The following is a 23014-nucleotide window of genomic DNA, read 5'->3' as shown; positions in this document are numbered from 1 at the left end:
CAGATGCAAAGAACAGAAATCAGCCAGGTAGTGGCTGAGCTTTCAAAGGCTCATAGGCTCAGCTGCTTCCTTCTCCCTTCACTATATAGCACATAGTAAGGCATGGCTTGTCTTAACCTGGATTTATTTTAAAGTCATACTGGCCTTGACCTACATGAATCTAAGACATGAACCACACCTTGTGGAACATACATGTTGTACAACGTGTTAAACCATATGATCCATATTATCCCCTATCAAAATGGGCTCCCCCTATCAGACAGCAGTTTGTCCACATCAGTTAAGCTATGGTTTGCGCTTGCTCTGTAAACTATAGCAGAGAAAAAAAATGTAGCTTGTCTTTTGAATTGTCCCAAAACAGTGCATGAAGGAAAAGTATGTGAGCCTCAGAATTCTGGAAGCCTAGCCTTTTGTTGTGCTAAATTATCAGCCCTGAATCAAGACATAAAATATTTACATCCAGAACAAGAACAATCAAATGATGGCTGCCTATATTGAATGCTATTGACTTACTTATCTCTTGAAGCTCCCAGAGCCAAGACAATGGGGTCTGCGATCTCCAGCATGGACTGCAGGATGGATGCCACCACAATGAAGAGAATAATACTGAGCAGGAAGGCCCGATGCACCACTTGTAACTCAATGAGTCCAGTCTGCACAGCCAGGATCAAAAGTGTGACTCCTTCTGTCATCCCCCTTTGTGGAATATATTTTTAAAGGCAATGAAAAAAGATCAAAAACAAAACTGTAGTTCTCTGTGGTCTGAGGCAGTTTTAAAAGCACACGACTACAACTGTCTTCCTAAGCCTTCTGATGTGGCCAAATATCTCCCTTATCAGATGATCCCAGCCAAAAGATTTTTGCTCAACAACTCTCAGAGGGAGATTTTATCTTGACTTTAAGCTATTTGTGAATTTGCTGGATAGACAGGCAAAGCACCATCCTTCAATGTTAGCCGTTCATCAATAACTCAAATGAATAAATGTTGCCTGTCCCTGCATCCCTAAACTACAGCTCTCTGATCTATAGATCAGTAATCTATGGTGAGTTTGTACAGTTGTGTGTCATATAAATATACTTTATCTTGTATTGTTTGAATACATTTCACATTTGCTGCACATTTCTGAACATTATCCACATAATTTAAATATGGCAAGAAATAATGTACATATTACAGTAATTATAACGACAATGATATGAACCAGGATGGTTTTGTTCATGCCATCTCCACTTGAAATCGTCCCAAATCACTTTTGATTTCTTCCATCTTTGGCTCATTTTCAAGTCCAAATTCTCTATAGATTAATAAGTTTTTCTAGAGCAGAGTTCCCCAACCTTTCAGGGTTGGCAGCCCAGAGGGGGAGAGGGGTAGGTACTTTTACATGCATATGCACTAGCGTGAATGGGGCTGTGAGTGCTCATGTAGCGCTCGCGGCAACACTAGCGTGTGTGTGTGTGTGTGCAATGCTTACAGCGACACTTGAGCGAATGGGGATGCACATGCACAAGTGCACGCACTGGCCAGCCAGTCATGCAGCCTGGTCGCTAAGAGGCCACGGACCGGTAATCTGCCACACCCCACAGGTTGGGGACCCCGTTCTAGAGGACACCTGACTAATGTTTGCTATTCTATGTTTTCTGGTGAAAGGAAAAAGCTTCATCTGTTGCTGAATACACCTGAAAACAGTTTTTTAGGTTGAAATAAAGAGAAATGGTGATAGAAAGAAGTTTACAAGTCCGTGTTTCTCAACCTTGGTGACTTCTAACCTTCTGACTAGGGCATTCTGAGAGTTGAAGTCCACATAACCTTAAAGCTGCTAATGCTGAGAAACACTGCTATAGGTTCTGAAAATTGCAGTGTTATTAACATGTTTTGATACACACTGTGAAGCTAAGAAACTGGAGGAATAATGCAAAGAATGCTGTACGTCAAGTATTTAGTATTTATTAAATTTCTATACCGCCCTTCTCCCGAAGGACTCAGGGTGTCCTGAGGGTGTCCTCAAGCAAATGCCAATTCCACCTGAGGTAGCAAAGATGCTGTTCTTTAGAAAGTAAGGTCAGAAGAAGAGGATTCAGTGACCCTTCTAGTCCATCTTGAGTCCAGAGATTCCAAACGATTTAAAGAAGCCTTCCCCAATCCAGCAGTATAAGCATACGGGTGGGACAAAAGGAGAGTTGTACTTCTATTAATAAACAGTAAGCTTCTTAGAAAATATATATTGCACCTAAATAGTATCTGAAGGTATTTGGGGGGTGTTTGTTTTAAAGAGATTACACTGTGCAATATGTCTAATTTGCTTTGGGATAATAAACATGGAGTAAGCCCTTAAAGGGTTAGAGGCACTCTTATTTGGGCACATACCGATTCATCGCTGGATCATTCATGAATGCCCGATAGCCTTGCAGGTAAAACTTGCAGAGTGTTAGAACGCCAAGTGCCACAAAAGAGACAGTGAACACCAATCCCAGCAAGGAGTAAGGAGTGCTACAGCATTCTGCAATGCTACGGAAAAGAGCATACAGCAACATTAGAATCCATAAAGTTCTTAACACAAAGGAGAACCAGGTGTACTACATGCTGTTGGATAAGATGCATTCAAAGAGAAGACCATGTGCGGAAGAGAAGTTTAATGAAAAAAATCGTTGTTTGGTCACTCCAAAATGTATTCTGTTTTCTTCAACAATACTTCAATTCAGAATTATTTCTAAAGATGCAAAATTCAACAGATGAAATTTCTAGCATCATTTCCTGCTTAGCCAAGCATTTAAAACAAGTAGATAATAGTTGTCAGGCAAACTATATAATGGATATAGTTCCTAGAACTATTCAATAGGTATTTTTTCTATACAATTACAGGATTTTTGGGGGCCAAGGATCACCTTCTATAAACTACATATGACTATAAGGGAAGAAATTAGATTGTCACATAAAGTCTAAATCTCTTTTTGATGGGTGACACCCCCCTCCCGATAATCAGAATCATCAACAGAATAAATTCTGGTATTCAAACTATTTCATCTGGCTTATTATAATAAAAGCAAACTGAGTATCTTCAGGGGAGGAAATTCATGGGAATCACGCCTATTTCTTTTCCAGCATTTCATTTCATTTCTATGTTGCTCACTAACACTTTATTCAATTACACTAAGAATTTTGAGGACAGTCTTTAAAAAGAGCAATTTTTCAAATCCTCTAATCGTGAAGATTGGTTTATCTAATATACTTTCTAGAGAGAGCTCAGAACACACAAAATTGTATAATGTATGGTCCTAAGGGACTGTAATGCTGAGATCAAATAAATTAGAGTACAAAATAAACTCTTCCATTGGGAAAGATTACACCTAAACTGAGCAGTTCCTAGGTTGAAAAAATACCAAAGCCACCCATTTATTGTCATTTTGGCTCCTAAACCCCCCCTCCACTTCTCACAACCCTGTTTTCTGATAAACATTTTATTTTATGAGGAAATAAATATTACAAAAGACCATCACAATTCTTTGATCTAGAAACAATACAAGGAGTTGGGGAGGGAGGGAGAGAGAGAGAGAGAAAGACAGAGAGAGAAACAGATGCTTGTGAGGTGAATGTGGTTATCTGTAAGTGCTTCATCTCATTTGTAGAACAGCGCTTTCATCCCTTTCAGATAGATTAACTAAAGCCAAGAGTTGACAATTGCTAATTACCTTGTTAGGAACAGAAAGAGAAGCCTCTCCCTAGAGGCTGGCTGATCCCGAGTGCTGAAATAGGAGTAGATCTGGAGAGCAAACAGTAGAAGCCAGAAGACCATGAAGAGAACAGGGACCACCAGCTGGTTCCATAGAGTCATCCCCAGGGCCAGCAAACCATAAACTTCTACTATCTGGAAGAGAAGATATGGATTTCTTATTCAGTTAGAATGCTTACCTCAAATGAATGAATGTTTGCAATGAGATAGCTTTCCCTACCCACTATCTTCCACATCTACAATCCTTTGCCATCTGGCTTTAGTTCATGAGTGGTGTACAGCACAAGTGTTATCTGAATGGTATATGAGCATTATTGAATAGTATTGAGTTAGATAAATGGTATATAACACATGTACAAGGCATTCGGTTGGAATTTGTATATATTCATTGAATTTATGCCCTGCCCAGCAATCAAGACAGTTTACCATTATAAAGTATAAATCAAAACAAAATTAACAGTTAAAATTGGAACAAAAATAATCTAGTCATTAAAAATAATTAATAACTAGATGCTTAGCAAACACTCCCAAGAACTGAAAGCAAATGGTTCAGTTTAGGGAGTGCATTCCATAGCTTTGCAGCCATGGAGGAGAAACTAATCAAGGAGGGAACCAACCTAGAACTAAGGAAAAATTGCCTGGCAGTTAGAACAATTAATCAGTGGAACAACTTGTCTCCACAAGTTGTGGTTGCTCCATCACTGGAAGATTTTAAAAAGAGATTGGACCACCATTTGTTTGAAATGGGATCAGGGTTCCTGCTTGAGCAGGTGGTTGGACGAGAAGACCTCCAAGATCCTTTCCAACTCTGTTATTCTGTATTATATTTTATAGTCCAGTTCCTGACAGTGGGAGCAGAAGGTCCAATCCTCATTGCCCTGAAACACAACCATCCTAAATTTTGTCCATTGACAACTAGTGGCCACTGCAAATCTTTCAGTGCCAGCATCACACGATTAATGTACCTTCCACCAGTCAGCAACTTGGCTACTGCTGAGCTACGTACCAACTAACATTTTATTTATTTGCCAAATTTATATCGCCCTTTAAGTAGTCAAAATTACCAGAAAATACGGATTCTTTTAGCTGCTGACAAGATTTTAGGAGATTAGAAGACAGGAAATTGCAGAGCTTGTTGTCATTAGCATTAGTCATGAGCTGAGGTATTCCCCTCTGAATGACCTCTGTCACCATTTTCAGCATCATAAAAGACAAGACCAACAACCTCTGTGGGATATCATAGGTCAAAGACCTTCAATAGCTCCCAGATCTATTTTGTTGACATGTACTGAGATGAAGGACCATAGCAGTACATCCAAGGCCTAACTCACTAGATGACTTAGAACATACAGGATCACAAGCTCCCAAGAAATTCAAGAGGATCAGTAAGGTTGCACAGCCTACCAATTTCTGGTGATGGGTTATCTATCAAGGAGGTCAAAGGAATCTTAGTACCAAGTAAACTAAATCACAACTGAAACGGTTCCAGAAAATCAGTTTCATCTCACTACATGCATAGTGAGAGTCAGTGTGGTCTGGTAATTAATGCACCAGGCTAGAGACCAGGAGACTATGAGTTCAAATCCACCTTAGGCATGAAAACCTGGATACCTTTGGGCCAGTCACTCTCTCTCAAGTCAATCCACCTCACAGGGTTATTGCTGTGGGGTGGGGAGGAGGAGGAAGGTGCATTGGATATGTTCACCATTTTGGATTATTTATAAAAATAATAAAGGCAAGATAAAAATAAATAAAAATGAATTAGAAGCCAAAGCATGCACACAGACTTACACCGACTATTTTTTGCTACATTTCTGCTGACAAATCATATAACTCAAGTTTAAAAGAAGCCGGTGACGTAAATATGAATCACTACACCCCCTCCCCACTCTTTTATGTTATATTGCTGCTACTGCTCTTTAATTCACAGTTCATAGTGCAGACACCAATGCGTGCATGACAATTCTGTTTATTATTAAGACCCATGTGATGACTTGGCACCTCACAGCTCTAAATAAAGTGCAACTCTCACCTAGCTGCAGCAGAGACATGTTTTATTATACTGCCTCTTCTACGGAGATATTAGTCAGGAACATTGCCCCTCTTTTTGTAGATTTCCCAGAATATAGGATTTATTTTGGTATTTAACTACTGCTGGCAAACCAATACCATCTCACATCTCCTGCCTCTAAGATCAGAAGCCAAATTCTGATCCAACAAGAGAAACATTCCGCCTCTTTTGTTTTGTTTTTCCTTGTTGGCTTTTAAAGAATAACATTTTTTTCCTTTCTTTCCTTTTTCCCCCCTTTCTGCATTTCGGACAGCAAATTGAATGAAATGAAATGAAAATGAAGCTTTCCTAAAGGACAGCATGTCCAGGCAGACACTGCTGGGGATTGATTTTTCTCAAAGGAAGAATCACTGCAGAGGATTAATGTGGGATAGAAAAGCAAACAAGGGGAAAAGTGAAGTGTGAGCCCAATGACTAATTGAGCTGGGGAGGAGATGCTTTCCCCTAAAATCTGTGTGGCTTCCAGTTTAATTACAGCAATGCTGAGCACACAAGAGTCTGCTTGGCTCCTAGAAAATCCTCTGGGAGCAGGCATTGTGGCTCTAGCACTTGAACATCCAACATCCAAAAATGACTAAAAAGCATTCGGTTGCTATTGCTATTTGATTACAGTTTGGGGTAAGGATTTTTTGAGGAGGGAATTTAAAATGGAAAGTTTTCTTTCTAAAATTCACAGAATTCTACCAATGCTCTAGCTCAGGGGTGTCCAAACTTGGCCCCTTGAAGAGTGGTGGACTTCATCTCCCAGACTTCCCCAGCCAGCATGAGCTAGAAATATAAGCAAGTTGCTGGCTCAGGAATTCTGGGAGTTGAAGTCCATCACTCTTCAAGGGGCCAAGTTTGGACATCCCTGCTCTAGCTAATCCTGCCCCGGGCCGTTTTTTAAAAATAGTGTGGAAGATATTTGTAGCGTCTTTTCCTTGAGACTTCCTGACAAAGGGACAGCTTAAGAAATCCAGGACGCTTATCAAAGAGAACAGCAAGGAATGCAATTTGCGTCCAGAAATGGGCTAAGCTTTGTAACTAGTTCTGCCTTTACTTTTCCCTCCACCAAGAAATGTGGTTTTCGAACTGACATGCCCTGGAGAGGTACCTGCAAAACGAAATTGACTCTGCTGCACATTTTCATCTACTGATGGCCCTTTCAAGTTCAAGCTGAACCAACTTTTGTGTAAGATGAGTCAATTGTCAGGCTGGCTTTGTGTAATAAAAACCTTCAATTTCAGTAGGAAGTTTTAGATATTTTTTTTAAGCATCAGAAAGCATGCACTTTCTTTTTTTAGGAGAAATAAGATTGTGATTACAATGTGCTATGAACAAAAGTTGCTATTCCTAACTAGTGATTATGCAAGATTAGAATCTTAACACAAAATCACTGAGCTATAATTATATTAGATTGCTTATCAATTGCTTGAAATGCAATTGGGGGGCAATTAACTCTGTGGCAATTATGTTACTTTATATAATACTCTTCCTTTGTTCTGTTCTGCACTATACACTGTTATTTTCAAACACTGTTTTATTTTTTATTAGCACCTCTCCTACAAAAACTGCAGGACATGAGTATTTTCTAAATAGCTTAAATATTCTGAGTAATTTACAAAAGAAGTTGGTAAAATGATAGTATGATCCTCAAGTGTAACACAGTTGGCATTTCTCAATGGCTGCAAAGTTCCCTCCCTAGGGAACGCTGTCTTTTTTGGGGTTCTGGAAATCAGCTATTTTCGGGGATGGGATGGAGAAAGTATGCCACATACTTTACCTTCAGATCTTCATAAGAAAGGCGAAAAAATGAAATAGATCCAATTTACAGATGCAATAACTATTTTGTAAAATGCTGACGTAAGTTGCCTTCGTGCCCTAACTGGCTGTGCATGCGACAATGAGGACATAATCAGATAGCTTCTTAATCAAAGGATGACACTTAAGGAACAAACTCTAAGGAGGCAATGACATACACAGAAAAGGAAAACAAGAAATCTGTATACAGAAAACCCTTGGATGTTGTTTCTTCTCTTAGGCTATTTGGAAGAATTCCAGTGGAGCTGCTTCTTATTAAGGATCCTGTCCTGTGGGCAGCCCAGTCTGCATGCACAGAAGTTGGAAAAAGTTGCCCACAGAATGAAAAGCATACATCAATGCCCCAATTAAGTGGCATCTAATTCTTACACAGCATGGTGGTTTTGGTTAGGATTCAGGTAATTTATATACATCCTCACGGTACCCATAGCAGATCTAGCTATAGTCGTTCAGTTTGTCCTTAAAAGATCTGTAAGGGAGACTTTCCAACTTTTATGTCAGCAGAGAGAGAAAATGGATGCACAGGCAAACCAAGAACTCATATTCCAATTTTTCTTTTATGCAGTTTCCTTAGCTTCAAGCGACACAGATGAATTGTTTTGGTTAACAATTGTAGATCCAGCCTCACATCTCCATCCAGCCAATTATTTGGGACTAGTTGCCAAATTGTGGCCAAACCTAACTCAGAAGATTTCTAATGTGAATAAAAGGAAAGATGGACCACCATAAATGTCCCTTTGAGCTTCACAGAAAGGGAAATACGCTGCAGCTTCATATTACTTTATGCAAAAAAAATATTAAAAACGCAAAATAAAACACTCCTATTCTTCCATCCTTCCACCAGTGTTACTGGTTCCCAATGTAGCACTAGTTACATGTTTAACACCCCATTAATTGGTATTAATTGTCCTTTAGGTCAGCCTTTTTCTTTTCTAGAGATGATAGGAATTTTAGTTGCAAAGATTCTAGGGGCACCTGGCTTGCATGGGCTGTTCTTCATGGAATAAACTAGCCAGTTGAAACAACTTTTATAACTGCTGCCCACTGAATTTTCCCTAAGCGACATAGGAAGAAAATGGAATTACAAGATTGCTATTTTAAAAGAGAGCAGACCATCTTGTTAATTAACAAGCTGATGGTTATTTATATGTCTTCAATTCTACAGCTGCATTTGAGATTGCAACAGCATAATTAGCAATTTCAGTGGTTCATTAACTTCACAATTTAAGGAGTCATAGTATTTTTTAATCCAAAGGATTTATTACAAACACACAAGAGGCAATGTTTAGAAAAGAGAAAGACTATCCTGATTTAGCATCCTGGAATGGTGTCAAAATGTACTGATTGTAGATGAGATTTTACAGGATAAATCAACAAATGTCAGGAGGGGAGTAAAGTTTGGTCTAGTGGTTAGGGAACAAAGCTAGAAACCAGGAAACTAAGTTCTAGTCCCAATTTAAGCACCAATGATGGGTGGATGATTGTGGACCAATCATTCTCTTAACTCATTGAGTTGTTGTAGGGAAAATAGAAAGAGGAAGGAGTATTACATACGTTTGCCACCTTGAGTTATTTATAAAACTAATAAAGATGTGATTAAAAAATCTTTTAAAAAGAGTTGCAGGCACTTATATTACTTTAGAACAGTCCAATCTAAAATCCATAACACTTTGCTCATGATTTAATAACAAATTATACCAATAAATAAGGCTTAGTAGAGAGCTTGATACTGGATGTAGCTGCAATGCATTTGCCAAATGATTATTAACCCTTTTAGACCTGTCTCACACTCATATTTCATCACTTAAAAAAACAAAATCAAAACATGAAAAATTTTAATTTATTCCAAAATATTTCCATTCTTCTGCATCAGTAATTGTTTTCACACATTCAGCTATAAACCAGTGTTGAAAGTCTAATGAGAAATCAAGAGATTTATTAAATAATATTCAAAATATACGTAACTGGCAGCAATAAGTAAAAAATCCTGCTTTAAAATGTCTTACACTATCCATGGACAAGACAGAATTTTCTAACATTTTTTCTTTAAAATTCCCAGCTACCCATTGAATAATATTACCAAGGTTCTTTTTCACTCATTACCTAAAATGTCATATGAAATAAAGGTAATCCTCAACTTTCAACCATTCATTTAGTAACCATTTGAAGTTACAATGGCACTGACAGAAATGACTTACAACTGGTCCTCTACTTATGACTGTAGCAGCAGCCCCACAGTCATGTGATCAAACTTTGGGTGCCTGGCATGTATTTATCACCATTGCAACAATTTGGTGTCATGTGATCACCATTTGCAATCTTTCCAGCTGGCTTCTGATAAGCAAAGTCCAAGGGGGGGTGGGGGAAGAGTTGGATTTGCTTAACAACCATGACTTACTTAACAACTGCAGTGATTCACTTAACAACAGTCATGAATCACAAAAATGGTAAAATTTTTGCTACCCATTTGCTAACCACCTTGCTTAGCAATGAAAATTCCAGTCCCAATTTTGGTCATAAACTGAGGACAACCTATATTTATCTTGTATCCACAGAAGACAAATGAGTAATTTGCACTGGCCAGTTTCCCCCCCCCCCAAATATTTATCATCAGTACTGTTTATAGAATAGCTCTTACCTGGACAAGTTCTCTATAGGCAGACTTTGCTAAATTGTATGGCACCAAAAGATTCGACGCCAGGAAATAGAGGACTTCTAAGCCAGTGAACACCATTGCAAATTTGTTGATGATGACAATAGTTTCCAAAGGAACTAAGCAGAGCCGGGCCAGCAGAGGGAGCATGTGAGCAGAAAAAAGCCAGATCTGCTTGGTTTTCATGACACAAGAACAAAGGGTACAGACCACCAGCTGACCTGCAAAAGATTAAGAACACTAAGCAGTTAAATCCTGTCACTTTATTTAAGGAAAAAAAAAAGTGGGGAAAAAAGTTTCTCATTATAACTTTTTTTCCTCTCTATTTCTGAAAATCCCAACCACATCTTTATTTTGATTGCCCCTCTCATTTAGCAATGACATGTAACTGGTATGAGTAATTTTATGGGTTTGGCCATTCATTTTTTGAAAAGGGGAATATCATTTATATATCCTTGAAGAAGGCAATGGCAAACTGTCTTCTTACTCTTGCTGCGAAAATTACATGGCACTTCTGTGAAATCACCAGGAATCAAGTTTGACTCAAAGGAGACTTCCTTTTATGCCACTGAAATAAAGGTCTCATACGTATTTTTAAAAACCATGCAAGTTTCTATTTTATAAAATAATCATGGGAAAACATGCAGCTGTCAGTTGACTCTTTACCGCCCAATTTCAATAGCCCAATCTCAGAAACAGGGAATTCACTTTCAGATTTTCAAAAGATGCATATAAATATTAAAAAATGAACTAAATTAAAAAAACAAATCTTGACAATGAAACATAAACCTATATGTGCCTTTTTTTTAAAAAAAATAGTAATATTTAAGCTCTGTTCCTTTTGAATTAATGTGGTCCAAAAATTTGAAGACAATTAGTCCCTCATACACTTGGCTTGGCTCATCATTTGTAACAACTTGTGGAAAAACAGTGTTGCAATATTGCAAAAGTTGAGATGAAAAAGACCAGACTGAAACAATGTATCTACTACTCATGCATTTATGTAGAGTATTTCAAATAAAATCTTCAATAACTTCCAAGATCATGGTGGGTATACCGCAGAAGAGAATGTGAACATTGTCTTGAAAATTACATGATGAAGTTGCAAGTACCCTGCATTCTTGATAAATTTCATACTACAACCCATAATTGCTAAGGACCCCTTATACTGCACTAGTAACTCTTGCTCTAAGATGTGATACTTAGGAGTAGTGAAAAGTACACTTGAGATCCAAATTGCCTAATATAGTATAAAACAACCATTGTTTTTTTTTCTTTTAAAATATGTATATTTCCTTACCAGTCATTGGCTGCATATTAGCTCTTCAGCAAGTTTTGACCATCAAAGAAACTTTTTAACCGATGATTCAGTTTGACTTCATCTTTCCAGTGTTTAAGAGTAGCAAATGACATGCTTGCAAAAAATGCAGTGAGGCTTAATAACAGACACACACCCTTCTTAGGGCAGGTTCAAACTTAACCATATTCGTTCAGTAATCAAGGTTATTAAAACAAAGACAATTCTGCCTTTACCAGTGCAAAAATCAGGTTATTTGCAACCATAATTTCCATGTAATAATCTTGAATTTAAATAAAATCAATTTTGAATATTGATAATGGACTTCCCTGATGAAAATGTAAATGCTTGCTTCTGATATCTAAAGCAAAAGTTGATCCTGTAAGGTAGTTAAGACATCAGGCTAGAAACTGGGAGACCATGAGTTCAAGTCCCACCTTAGCCATAAAAGCCATCTGGATGATCTTGGACTAATTGCTGTCTCTCACCTCAACCCACCTTACAAGGTTGTTGATGTGATGAGAACAGGAGTAATAGATATGTTCACTGCTTTGAATTGTTTATAAAAAATAATAAAGGTGGGATATAATTAAATAAATGAATTGATGAACAAGACCAGCTGTTATGTAGACAAAGAGTTGAAATTCTGTAAATACAGTAATACAAAAAGCCAAACATGAAAACCAAGCCAGTATTTGGTACTTTCATCAATGAACAAGTCTTATGATAATGTTATCACCTCTGTTACTTCAGTTTTTATCTTACACTGTATTTGGTAATGAACTTATTTATATCATTCTTTTATATTGCTGTTAAATTTACATTCTGCTTTCTTTCCAGCAGCTCAAGGCAATGTACAGTATACGGCAAGCCTTCCTCCAATGTATCTCAGCAACTTCCCTTTCAGGTAATTTGAGACAGAGTGTGTATGCTAAAAGTCACTTTTAGTGAGTGGTGGGTATGTTTCTACTTTAGGGATGGACAAACTGGTTCATGTACAGAAGAGCCGTAGATGGTTTAGATGATTCATACCTGAACCGAAGGAAGGTCTGAATATGGAATGAAATGAAACTGCTTTGTTCCAACCAAAATGAGGTTGTTCCAAAGAGAAGTGCAGAGGAGGAAAAGACCAGGAGGATCGGTGAGACTGGTAACAGTTGGGAGAAGATCTGGGAAGATCAAGTGGGTGAGTGGCTCATAGAGATATCACAACAGGATGGGCTAAGGAGAAGAGAGCGGTTAAGACATTGAAGCCTTTCCCTAACTGCCCTATAAAATCTCACAGATCAGATTGGCAAAACTTCTGGAGTTTAATAAATTCAATAACTTGTTTGTTTTGGATTCAAAACAAAACACACTTTCTCTTTCAGGCATACTTATAACTGACTTGAAATTGGGCTTTCCCAGATCCAATCATAACTTTGACTAGCTGTAACCTTAACTACTATATCACAGTGTTTCTCTCGTTCAATCGTTGCTCAAGCTTTCAGTATTCTGAGGAAAACTGTATGCAAATGGAGAATTTGTGCATCTTTTCGATGAAGTGTTTGGTTTTATAAATGGAGAAAGAACATGTAGCACTTTGAGTACTATTCCAGAATTATGAACTGGTACAATAGCCAGAGGCACAAAGTTTTGGCGAACATGTGTCTATAATGTGGCTGCAATTGTTTTGGAAATGATCTAGAGAAATAATTCTATTATGAGCACAGTACCTTTCTATTAAGCACGAACAAAGCTGCAGCTCCTTTGAGGCATTGAATTGCTGAAGCCAACTATGCTTAAAGCAAAGTCTGAAAAAGGGGGCTGCTTTAGTAAAAAACAGAGAATACTATCTGCTTACGCATAAGTCACGTCCAAAGTACTTACTTCAAACTATTTCTGAACCATGCACAATCCCATTATATATTCAAAACAGTTGAAAATTGAAAGCTCATTGAAAGTAGCTGCATGGATTGAAATGGTTACTACATCGGCTTACTCATAAACATCTATCATCTTATTAAATATTATATTGGTTGTTGAATTAGAAGTCAGCTTCTATACTGGCTGCCTCCATTCTGACAAATCTCCCAGTTAGCTTATTAATCTTATTCAATGTATCTCTGGATTCTGGATAACTTTCAAGTACCCAACCCCCATTTCACAGTGAGATAAGTAATAATTAAAATGCATTTTTAAATTCTCTATTCTTCTCCGGCATTAATTGTACAAGTTATGATTAATTTCACAATCATGAGATGTGCTTGGGCTCATAATGCTAAAAAGGTTAAAAATCAATGGGCTTTAAAGAAAGACTATAGCTTAACAATTCAGGATGGGAATGAACAGTGCGATTGTGCCTGGATGCTAAGCGTATACTTTTGTGTTGTAATTTCTTCCCTTCTGGTCTCCTATTAGAACCTGATAGATTCCATCATTTTGGGATTTCTCCTACTTCCTTTTCAAAACTTATTACTTTACATACAAAATTTCTTGGAAATCCCAAGAAATTTAACAAAACACTATAGATTCTTTCTTCTGAATATTACTGATGTTTTACAACAAATGTAACAAGTTAAATCAGGGCTGTCAAACTCACGGGCCACGGGCCGGATGCGTCACATGCTGGCCACGGCCACACCCGGTTTAGCGAAGGGGGAAAAAGTTGCGATACATCATGTGACGATGCGTGTTTGACACCCCTGCCCTAAATGGAATTTTGCAGTGGGATCAGGATCTTTAATAAATCTTCCATCATATTCACGCTGTTCTTAAATTGGGAGAGGAAGTTGCACACCATACTGTCCTGTGATCTGGTTCCTACTTTCCCTGTGCCTTCCCCATCTCTTTCTTTTTCTAGTGTTTCTTCCAAGCAGAGAGGCTCTGTCTGGTTATCTATATACCGTATTTTTTGGAGTATAAGACACACCATTTCCCCCCCCCAAAAGAGGGTGAAAATCTGGGTGCGTTTTATACTCCGAATGTACCCCCCCGCCCGATTCTCAAACTGAGGTTTCAGAGGCTGAAAAAAGCATCAGAAACAGAGATTCAGAAAAAAAGCCTCAAATGGAGCTTAACAGAGCTTCAGAAAAAAAGCCCCAAACAGAACTTCAGAGGCTTTTTTTCTGAAGCTCTGTTTCAGAGGCTTTCAGAGGCAGAAAAAAGCAAAAAAAAGCAAGGCACAGAGCTCACAACCAAGGAACCTGTTGCTATAATTCATGTCTGGGAGCAGCTGATTGGGGGTATTCCAGGAGGCCAATCCACCTGCCAATCAGCTTTTTTCTTATTTTCCTACCCAAAAACTAAGGTGCGTCTTATACTCTGGTCGTCTTATACTCCAAAAAATACAGTATTATATCCGGGGGGGGGGGGGATTAGTTTCTAAACTAGCAGAGGGACTAAAAAAAATAAAAAAAAATGTACATGTCTTCATCGAAATTAAATATAGGAATACTCCCAAAAGAATTAACAACTGTAAAATATGGACTGGCAGGATATATGAAAGATAGAAGAGACATCAATATTTTAAAGTTGCAATAAACTCGTGTTTCTTCCTCTCTTTGAACAAATAAATCATGCTTATAATGAATGGCAGAAAATTAGCCCAAAAGGGAAGATGGAAAAGTGGTCCATAGAACAAACTTTTTCCAAAACCATTATCCATTCATCAACACAAAATAAATGAAAAACCAAGACTAGGTCACACACCATAGTTTCAGTAAGCAAGCTGTTTAGATTTCATTATTAAAAGGCAAACTGATTTCCTGTCAGACCAGCTGTAATCTTTCTATGGGTGACATATCTTTTGAGCTACAGGGCTGGAATGTTTTTCACTTCGAAAGAATCTATCAATCTTTTACTGTAAATCTTAAAAACAAAACCAGACAAAATCACAAAGCCATCATGAAAACCAAAAGCCCATCCTTCTTCAAGCTTGAGTACTGTATCAAGTTCCTAAATCAGTAAATTGGTTGACTCATTTTCTTTGTTGATAGTTGGGAAGCTCTGCTTCCATCCTCTGTGTTGATCAAAGAGGACTGGACAGCTGTTGTGAGAACAGTTGTTTAGATGTTGGGATTCCACAGTCTGGACATCTGGTATCCCAGAAAGAAGCAATCTGAGAGCTCTGTGAAAGAATCTCTCATGGCAGCTTGCAGTACATTTACGAAGCTCTGTTTAGATCAAATACGTTAAACACCATTTGATGCAATGTAAAACTGGATTCAGTTCATATGCTTCCCAGCATCTTTTCACATATAGGTGGTTTAGGTTTTAAAGAAGCCATTAAACCATAAACGTTGAATTTGAATTGAAGGAATTATGGCTTCTTTAAAAAAAAACAAAAAACCAGCAAATCAAAGCTTGAGTTGATCTTATTTACTGAACTATCTACTCTGCAGAATTCTTCACACGCGGTCGCAAAAGAAGGAAAATAGGACAACCGTAGATTTGTGCAGGTACTTTTTGTACAATGGGAAATAATAGTTTTCCAATGTCTTAAGTGGATCTTGGTGCCAACACGGTAGACTACTATTCTGAATTATACAGGTAATCCTCGACTTACAACAGTTCATTTAGTGACTGTTCAAAGTTACAACGGCATTGAAAATAGTGATTTATGACAGTTTTTCACACTTATGACCATTGCAGCATCCTCATGGTCACGTGATTTACATTCAGATGTTTGACAACTGACCTCACGTTTATGTCCTGGAGCCATGTCATCGACTTTTGCGACCTTCTGACAAGCAAAGTCAATGGGGAAGCCAGATTCACATAACCAGCCACGTTACTAATTTAAGAACTGCAGTGATTCACTTAACAAATATGGCGAGGAAAGTCATAAAATGGGGCAAAACTCACTTAACAAATTTTTCACTTAACAACCTAAGTTTTGGGCTCAATTGTGGTCGTAAGTTGAGGAAAGGCACCCTCCTTTTTTGTTTAATTCAAAGAATTAAAAAGATAAGTATATTATTGCTGAAGTGACACAATGCTAATTAAGACCTATTTTCATACCCTAGCCTAGTATATGAGAATAGGAATTGTTATTAATATTGTTTTTCTACTGTTATAAAGGATCACATGGAGGCACAAGGCATGCAACAACATGACATAAAATGTTATTGGATTACTCAGAGGATGTTACTGGTGGCGTAAGATCTATTTTATTAATTGCAATCCTGAGCAAATCTTGCTATTCTATAGAAGGCAATGATGTTTGATGTACTCACCGATTAAAGCTGTCACAAAACGATTCATGGAAAGAGGCTCTAAGTACATTGGCCCTTCGTAACCGGATTCTAGCTCACTTCTTACATAATCCCTAAAAGAAAATGAGCTACATTAAAGAACTTTTAACATGAAGCGATATTTGCAAAATGGGGGTAGTTTAAGACCAGAATCATGTAAAATACAAAGTTATGGCATTTAACCATGATTTATTCAATACACCCTGATCAGCTTGTTAAATTATCAATCATAATATATTAAACCAATGTCACAAAGCGTAATGGTTTAGTGCAATGTGAAAGCCCAGTCTAACATTTAAACATTACTTTTTTTAAAAAAAAACAGCTGCCTATTCCATATGGTTCTCACTGGTGACCAATCTTGATGATGTATATTTATTGATTTTATTAGGCGACAAAAAAGCTCTAAGAGAAATTTAGCTATCAATCTCTCTCCCCACTAATATATGCTTTCCCAAGAAAGATCATGCTCTTATCTCCCCCTCCCTGGTAACTCAGCCTTGTTATTAAACAGACATGACTGAATTATTCCAAGTATTCATTAATTAATTTGAATTTCATGCCTGAAGTTACCAAACCTCCCTAACAATGTTTGCTTTGTGAAACCTTCCTTTGGATACAAAGCAATTGACAAAAGGCCAAAATTTTGGCATACCACAAAATCTCTGCTAGATAGATGACCTTGCCTGTATTTGAGAGATAAAAGGACCAATCTTTTGCCAAAGGTATAAAAAGATAAGCATTCCAGCTTATCCGAGAGTCATCAGTTGTCAAGGTTCATAGTAGCTCTATTGCTGAAATAGGCCCATACTGTTCTGATCTTTAAAGATAATCCCTTAACTATTGCATCAGTTGCAATTTCTTTCTAAGTTTATATTGATTCATTTCATTTAGATCATGGGTGTCAAACTCGATTTCATTGAGGGTTGCATCAGGGTAATGTTTGACCTTGGGGGGGGGACAGGGGGGGCATGTCACTCGTGCCCGAGTTTTTATCCGTATCCGTTTTTATAACTGGAATGAATAAAATGGTTCTTCCTAGAAGAAGTGAGATATATTGAAAGATGCAGCAGATATAACTCAAAGAAAACAGTAACTTGATATAATTGCATCTTACCTTCCCCTGACTTATAACAAATTCTACTATACTGTCATTGCAAATTAGCTGGGAACAGAAAATAAAAATGCAATTTTGGCCAAAAAAAAAAAAGGCAAGGGGAGAAATACAACTTCCAGTTCTTACAGCTTATACAGTGGATAACTAAGTCCCAAAATGCCTATGGCAGGGGTGTCAAACTCGATTTCATTGAGGGCCACATCAGGGTTATATTTTATCTTGGGGTGTGTCGGGGGTGTGTGTCGGGGAGGCATGGTTAGTGGGGGCGTGGCCAGCTCAACATCACTCATGTTTAGGGCACTTGTGGTGGCCCGAGCGCTCTGCTAGAGAAAACGGGCTCCCGAGCTCCGTTTTCGGCTATGACTGCCTCCTGCAGAAGGCTGCATGCGGACCTTCTGAATTCCATTTTCGCTGGCAGAGGCACCGGGGGCCAGTTCTTCACTGTTTCTATGGCGTTCCTACGGGCCAGATCTAAGCACCAAGCGGGCCAGATTCGGCCCCTGGCCCTTGAGTTTGACAGCTCTGGTTTAGATAGATACAGATAAATGTTATACATACACCAGACCAGCCACATAACTGACCTCTGCCCATCCCAAATTACACACCTACTTATTCCTTCTTTGCTTGCCCCAATCTTTCCTTTTGTTCCTTCCTTTATTAAAGCTACAATTTCTCTATAGTACCTTAAAGGCATAAAAAGATATAGGTAGGTGTTTTTTTTTAGCGACCACAATTTGGAGCGGCAACTTAATTGTTAAGCATAGTGGTCACTGAATGAAACTATGACTCTGCTTACAATCTTATTTCAGCTTCTCTTTCCTTCATGGATCTGCAAAAGTCATAACTGGAAGGATTGCTCACAAATTTACTTTTTCATCACTCAACAGTTGCTTAAGCATAGCAATTACCAGAAGAGGACTTCCTATAAACACAACAAAACCTAAGCAGTTGTATACCTATCTCCTTGAACTAGATTATGTTCACTTGGATAATTGTACTCTCTTAGGTTATCAGCTGATAAACACTTATTTTTTTTAAAAAAAACAATGAGATCTGTTCATTAAAGAAATTCAATCCAAAACAATAAAACGTAATACAGTACAAGTAGTCCTCAGTTAATAAATAATCTGTTCAAAATAGCAAGGGCATTGAACAAGTGGTACTTCTAACCGGTCCTTGAAGTTCCAGCCATCGTACCTCCGCCGTACCATCAGTCACATGGTTGCAGTTCAGGCACTTGGGTGGGTGACTGGATCACATCTACAAGAATTGCAGCATCCCAGTCATGCGATCATTAGTCACAACTTTCCCTGCTGACTTCTCACATGCCAGGTCAATGGCAAAGCCAGCTGGAAAGATTGCAAATTGCTTCACTGCTTTTTCTCCAGAGGAGCCCTGCTATGGGGTACAGGTAGTCTTCAGCTTATAACAATTCATTTAGTGACCCTTTCGAAGTTACAACGGCACTGAAAAGAGTGACTTATGGCCGGTTTTTCATACTGATGACCGTTGCAGCAAACCCCCTTGGTCACATGATCAAAATTTGGCCACTTGGTAGCTGACTCATATTTATAACAGTTGCAGTGTCCCGGGGTCATGCGATCCCCTTTTGCGACCTTCTGACAAGCGATGTCAGTGGGGAAGCCAGATTCACTTAACAACTGTGTTACTAACTTAACAACTGCAGTGATTCATTTAACAACTGTGGCAAGAAAGATCATAAAATGGGGCATAACTTGCTGAACAAGTATCTCACTTAGCTGAAACATTTTTGGGGGGCTCTATTGCGGGTCGTAAGTCAAGGACTATTTGCATGAGATCTCAGAGATCTTGTAGTCCATAGCCTTACATGCACTGTAGTCCTCCCTCCCTAGCCTGCATGCACTTGGGTGGCACAGCAGCAATCCTTGTCTTGTTCCATAGTATTCATCTGCCCTCCAGCCTGCTTGCAAGCAAGCTATGCTGGACTTGCAACTTCCAGCCACCTTATCTCATGGACTTCGCTTGTGGGAAGCCAGCAGGAGGTTGCAAGTCATAGTCATGTGTGGGCCTCGCTTCACAAACTGCAACTTTCATTTAATAATGGCAACAGGGACTGTCAGGATCGCGATCATTAAGCAATGTGGCCTTGGGACGTCACACTACGCAACTGCATTGCTTAGCAATTAAAGTCTAGTCCAATTATTGTTGTTAACCGAGGACTGTCTCCGCTACTGGCAATCACAACTGAGCCCGGAGTGTCCGCTAAGCAAGACAGTTGTTAAGTGAGCCACTGCAGGCCTTAAGTTAGGAACATGTTGTTATCTGGATCTGGCTTCCTCATTGACTTTGCTCGTCAAAAGGTTGCAAAAGGTGACCGCATGACCCCAAGACAATGTCATAAATTGTCTTAATGTCATAAATAAATACCAGTAGTCCAGCGTCCAAATTTAGAACACATGATCATGGAGATTTTGCAATGGCTGTAAATGTGAAAAATGGTCATCGGTCATGTTTTTTCCATGCCATTGTAATTTTGAACGTTCACTAAATGAATGGTTGTAAGTTGAAGACACATTTGCAAAACACAGCTGAGTTACTGTCTTTATTACAAAAAATTCACATATCTGTCTGCTCAGTTTCCCTGCTCCAAAAGTTATTGTAAGAATAAGTAAGTGTTTCCAAAGATGAATTCCAGAAACCATAAAGCATATTGTAAAATTATTGTTCAAATTATGGATGAGACTTTTTTCTTAATAGGTATGTTAAGAGAGAGCTGCTTAAGAGAGCTGCTCTATTATATGAACTGACACTTGTGCTTTATCTGTTTTTATAACTGAAAGAACATGGTTGTTCCTAGAAGAAGCGAGATATATTAAAAGGTGCAGCAGATATAACTCAAAGAAAAAAAAACCTTGATATAGTTGCATCTTATCTTCCCCTGAAGTATAACAGATTCTACTACACTGCCATTGCAAATTAGCTGGCAACAGAAAATAAAAATTCAATTGTGGGAAGAAGAAAAAAAAAAGGTGAGGGGAGAATACAACTTCCAGTTCTTACAGCTTACACAGTGGATAACTAAGTCTCAAAATGCCTATGGCAGGGGTGTCAAACTCGATTTCATTGAGGGTTGTATTTTACCTCAGGGGGTCGGGTGGCCAGGGTAGGCGTGGCCAGTTCAACATCACTCGTGTTGAGGGCACTTGTGGTGGCCCAAGCACTCTGCCAGCGAAAACAGGCTCCCAAACTTCATTTTCGGCTGTGACGGCTTCCTGCAACCCTCTACCAGCAAAAACGAACCTCAGGAGAGCTACTGCAGCCCTTGCGAGATCCATTTTCAGCTGCGACGGACTCCTGCAGCCCCCTGCAGGAGCTCCATTTTCTCTGGCAGAGGTGCCATGGGCTGGTCCTTTGTTGTTTCCAGGGCGGCCCTGCAGGCCAGATCTAAGCACCCCACAGGCTGGACCTTGAGTTTGACACTCCTGGCTTAGGAAGATTCTCAGTCATCCAGGTCATGGTTGTCCCAAAGGTGCTTTCTCAAGAGGCAAATGGACCTTCTGGTTTTTCTCTGAAGACGTTTCACTTCTCATCCAAGAGGCTTCTTCAGCTCTGGCTGGATGGTGGGGAATGGAAGGATTTATACTCCTTGCAGATAGCTGGTCATTTGCATTCTTTTAGAGAGTTGTTGAGGCAACCTGGAAGTTTATCTGTGTCATCAGGTTCTTAGCCAACACAACATATATGCACACTTCAAATCCAAGAATACACTAAGGCAGAAACTTGTCTGCCCCAAGGGTACACCCAGAAACAAACTGAGCAATGTGGTTGGTATATGCAATACAGTTCAGTGAGCCACGTGCAGATCTGTACATTGGAAAACAAAACCACCACTTCATAAACACATGGCATAACATTGGAGAACAAGATTCAGCAGTCTATCTATATTTAAAAGACAAAGTCCACTCTTTTGAAGATAGCAAAGTCCACATTCTGGACAGAGAGGACCGTTGGTTTGAAAGAGAGGTCAAAGAGTCCATCTATGTCAAAACTGAACAGCCCTCTCTCAACAGAGGGAAAGGGATATGACATCATCTGTATCTCCAGTCTACAACACAGTCCTTTCAACAGTTCCAAGAAGGCTCCACACCCATTTGCACTTTTCAGGTGACCCTGAAGACACAGATAAACCTCCAGATGACTTCAACTACGCTCTAAAAGAATGCAAATGACCAGCTGTCTGGAAGGAATATAAATCCTCCCATTCCCCATCATCCAACCAGAGCTGAAGAAGCTTCTTGGATGAGAAGTAAAAAGAAAAACCAGAAAGTCCAGTTGACTCTGAACAAAGCACCTTTGGGATGAAGGCTCAAAACTTCCCCTCTACTGCCAATCAGTTACACACAATTCAATGGCCTTTTTGCTGCTGAAGCGGCTTAATCTTTTCCATGCCACTTCCCCTCCTTTCCCTCCTATTAGCTCCAGGAAGTTGTATTAGGCTGGCAAGGAAAGTACTGTATACATTTCCCCCATTACTCGGTAACTCCCTCTCCTGTAATAATAATATTACAGTTTTCTGCACTCTTTTTCTTGAGCAAAAAGTGAAGAAAAAAAATGAACAGTGTGATTCAGCTCTCATTCCTAGTGAAAGAAAGTGAAGTTCATAACCCTGGCAGGGAAGGATTATAACTGCTAATGCAAACAAGAGACAGCATAGTCATTCATAAAGCTGAAGTGAGAGACTAGTCCATTATTTGCTGTTAAGCTGAGAGACACAACAGTAATTTACAATTTGTAAATGAGGGCATGCATTGCTGCTGTGCTTTATAGAGTGGCCACTAAAAATCGGTGGGGGGGGGGAAATAAAAATATTGTCCAAGAAAATATTTTTCCCAATTTACATATATGCTTAAGTTAATCTAGAACCATGATGGTGAACCTATGGCACGCATGCCCATAGTGGCAGGCGGAAGCCATGTTGCCTGGCACGGGCAGCGTTGCCTGTTCCTCTTCTGGGTTTCAGGATAGATTCCAAAGACAGCTTTCCTTCCCGATTCCAAAGAAAAGTGTTTTTGGGCAGCAGACCATTTCAAAAATGGAGTGTGCAGAGGCAAAAAAAGTACATCGTCTTTAAG

At 38.9% G+C, this 23014-nt stretch overlaps 1 protein-coding gene across 3 annotated transcripts in view; it reads right to left on the bottom strand.

The window, feature by feature from the left end:
* Window positions 1-23014, bottom strand: part of RNF145 (ring finger protein 145) — an 82458-nt gene that overhangs the window by 8790 nt on the left and 50654 nt on the right. For 2 of the 3 annotated variants that reach the window (XM_058166597.1, XM_058166595.1), the window contains exons 3-7: window positions 16766-16857; window positions 10238-10473; window positions 3688-3863; window positions 2366-2506; window positions 514-696 (exon numbers count right to left, since the gene is read on the bottom strand). In XM_058166597.1, coding sequence (XP_058022580.1) covers window positions 514-696; window positions 2366-2506; window positions 3688-3863; window positions 10238-10473; window positions 16766-16857 — 828 coding nt within the window. The remainder of the gene's footprint in view (window positions 1-513; window positions 697-2365; window positions 2507-3687; window positions 3864-10237; window positions 10474-16765; window positions 16858-23014) is intronic. The other variant, XM_058166596.1, reaches the window with a different exon arrangement.

This window comes from Ahaetulla prasina, chromosome 2 (assembly GCF_028640845.1).
Source record: "Ahaetulla prasina isolate Xishuangbanna chromosome 2, ASM2864084v1, whole genome shotgun sequence".
In the NCBI taxonomy this organism is placed as follows: domain Eukaryota; kingdom Metazoa; phylum Chordata; class Lepidosauria; order Squamata; family Colubridae; genus Ahaetulla; species Ahaetulla prasina.
This window is presented reverse-complemented; position numbering and strand designations above follow the sequence as displayed.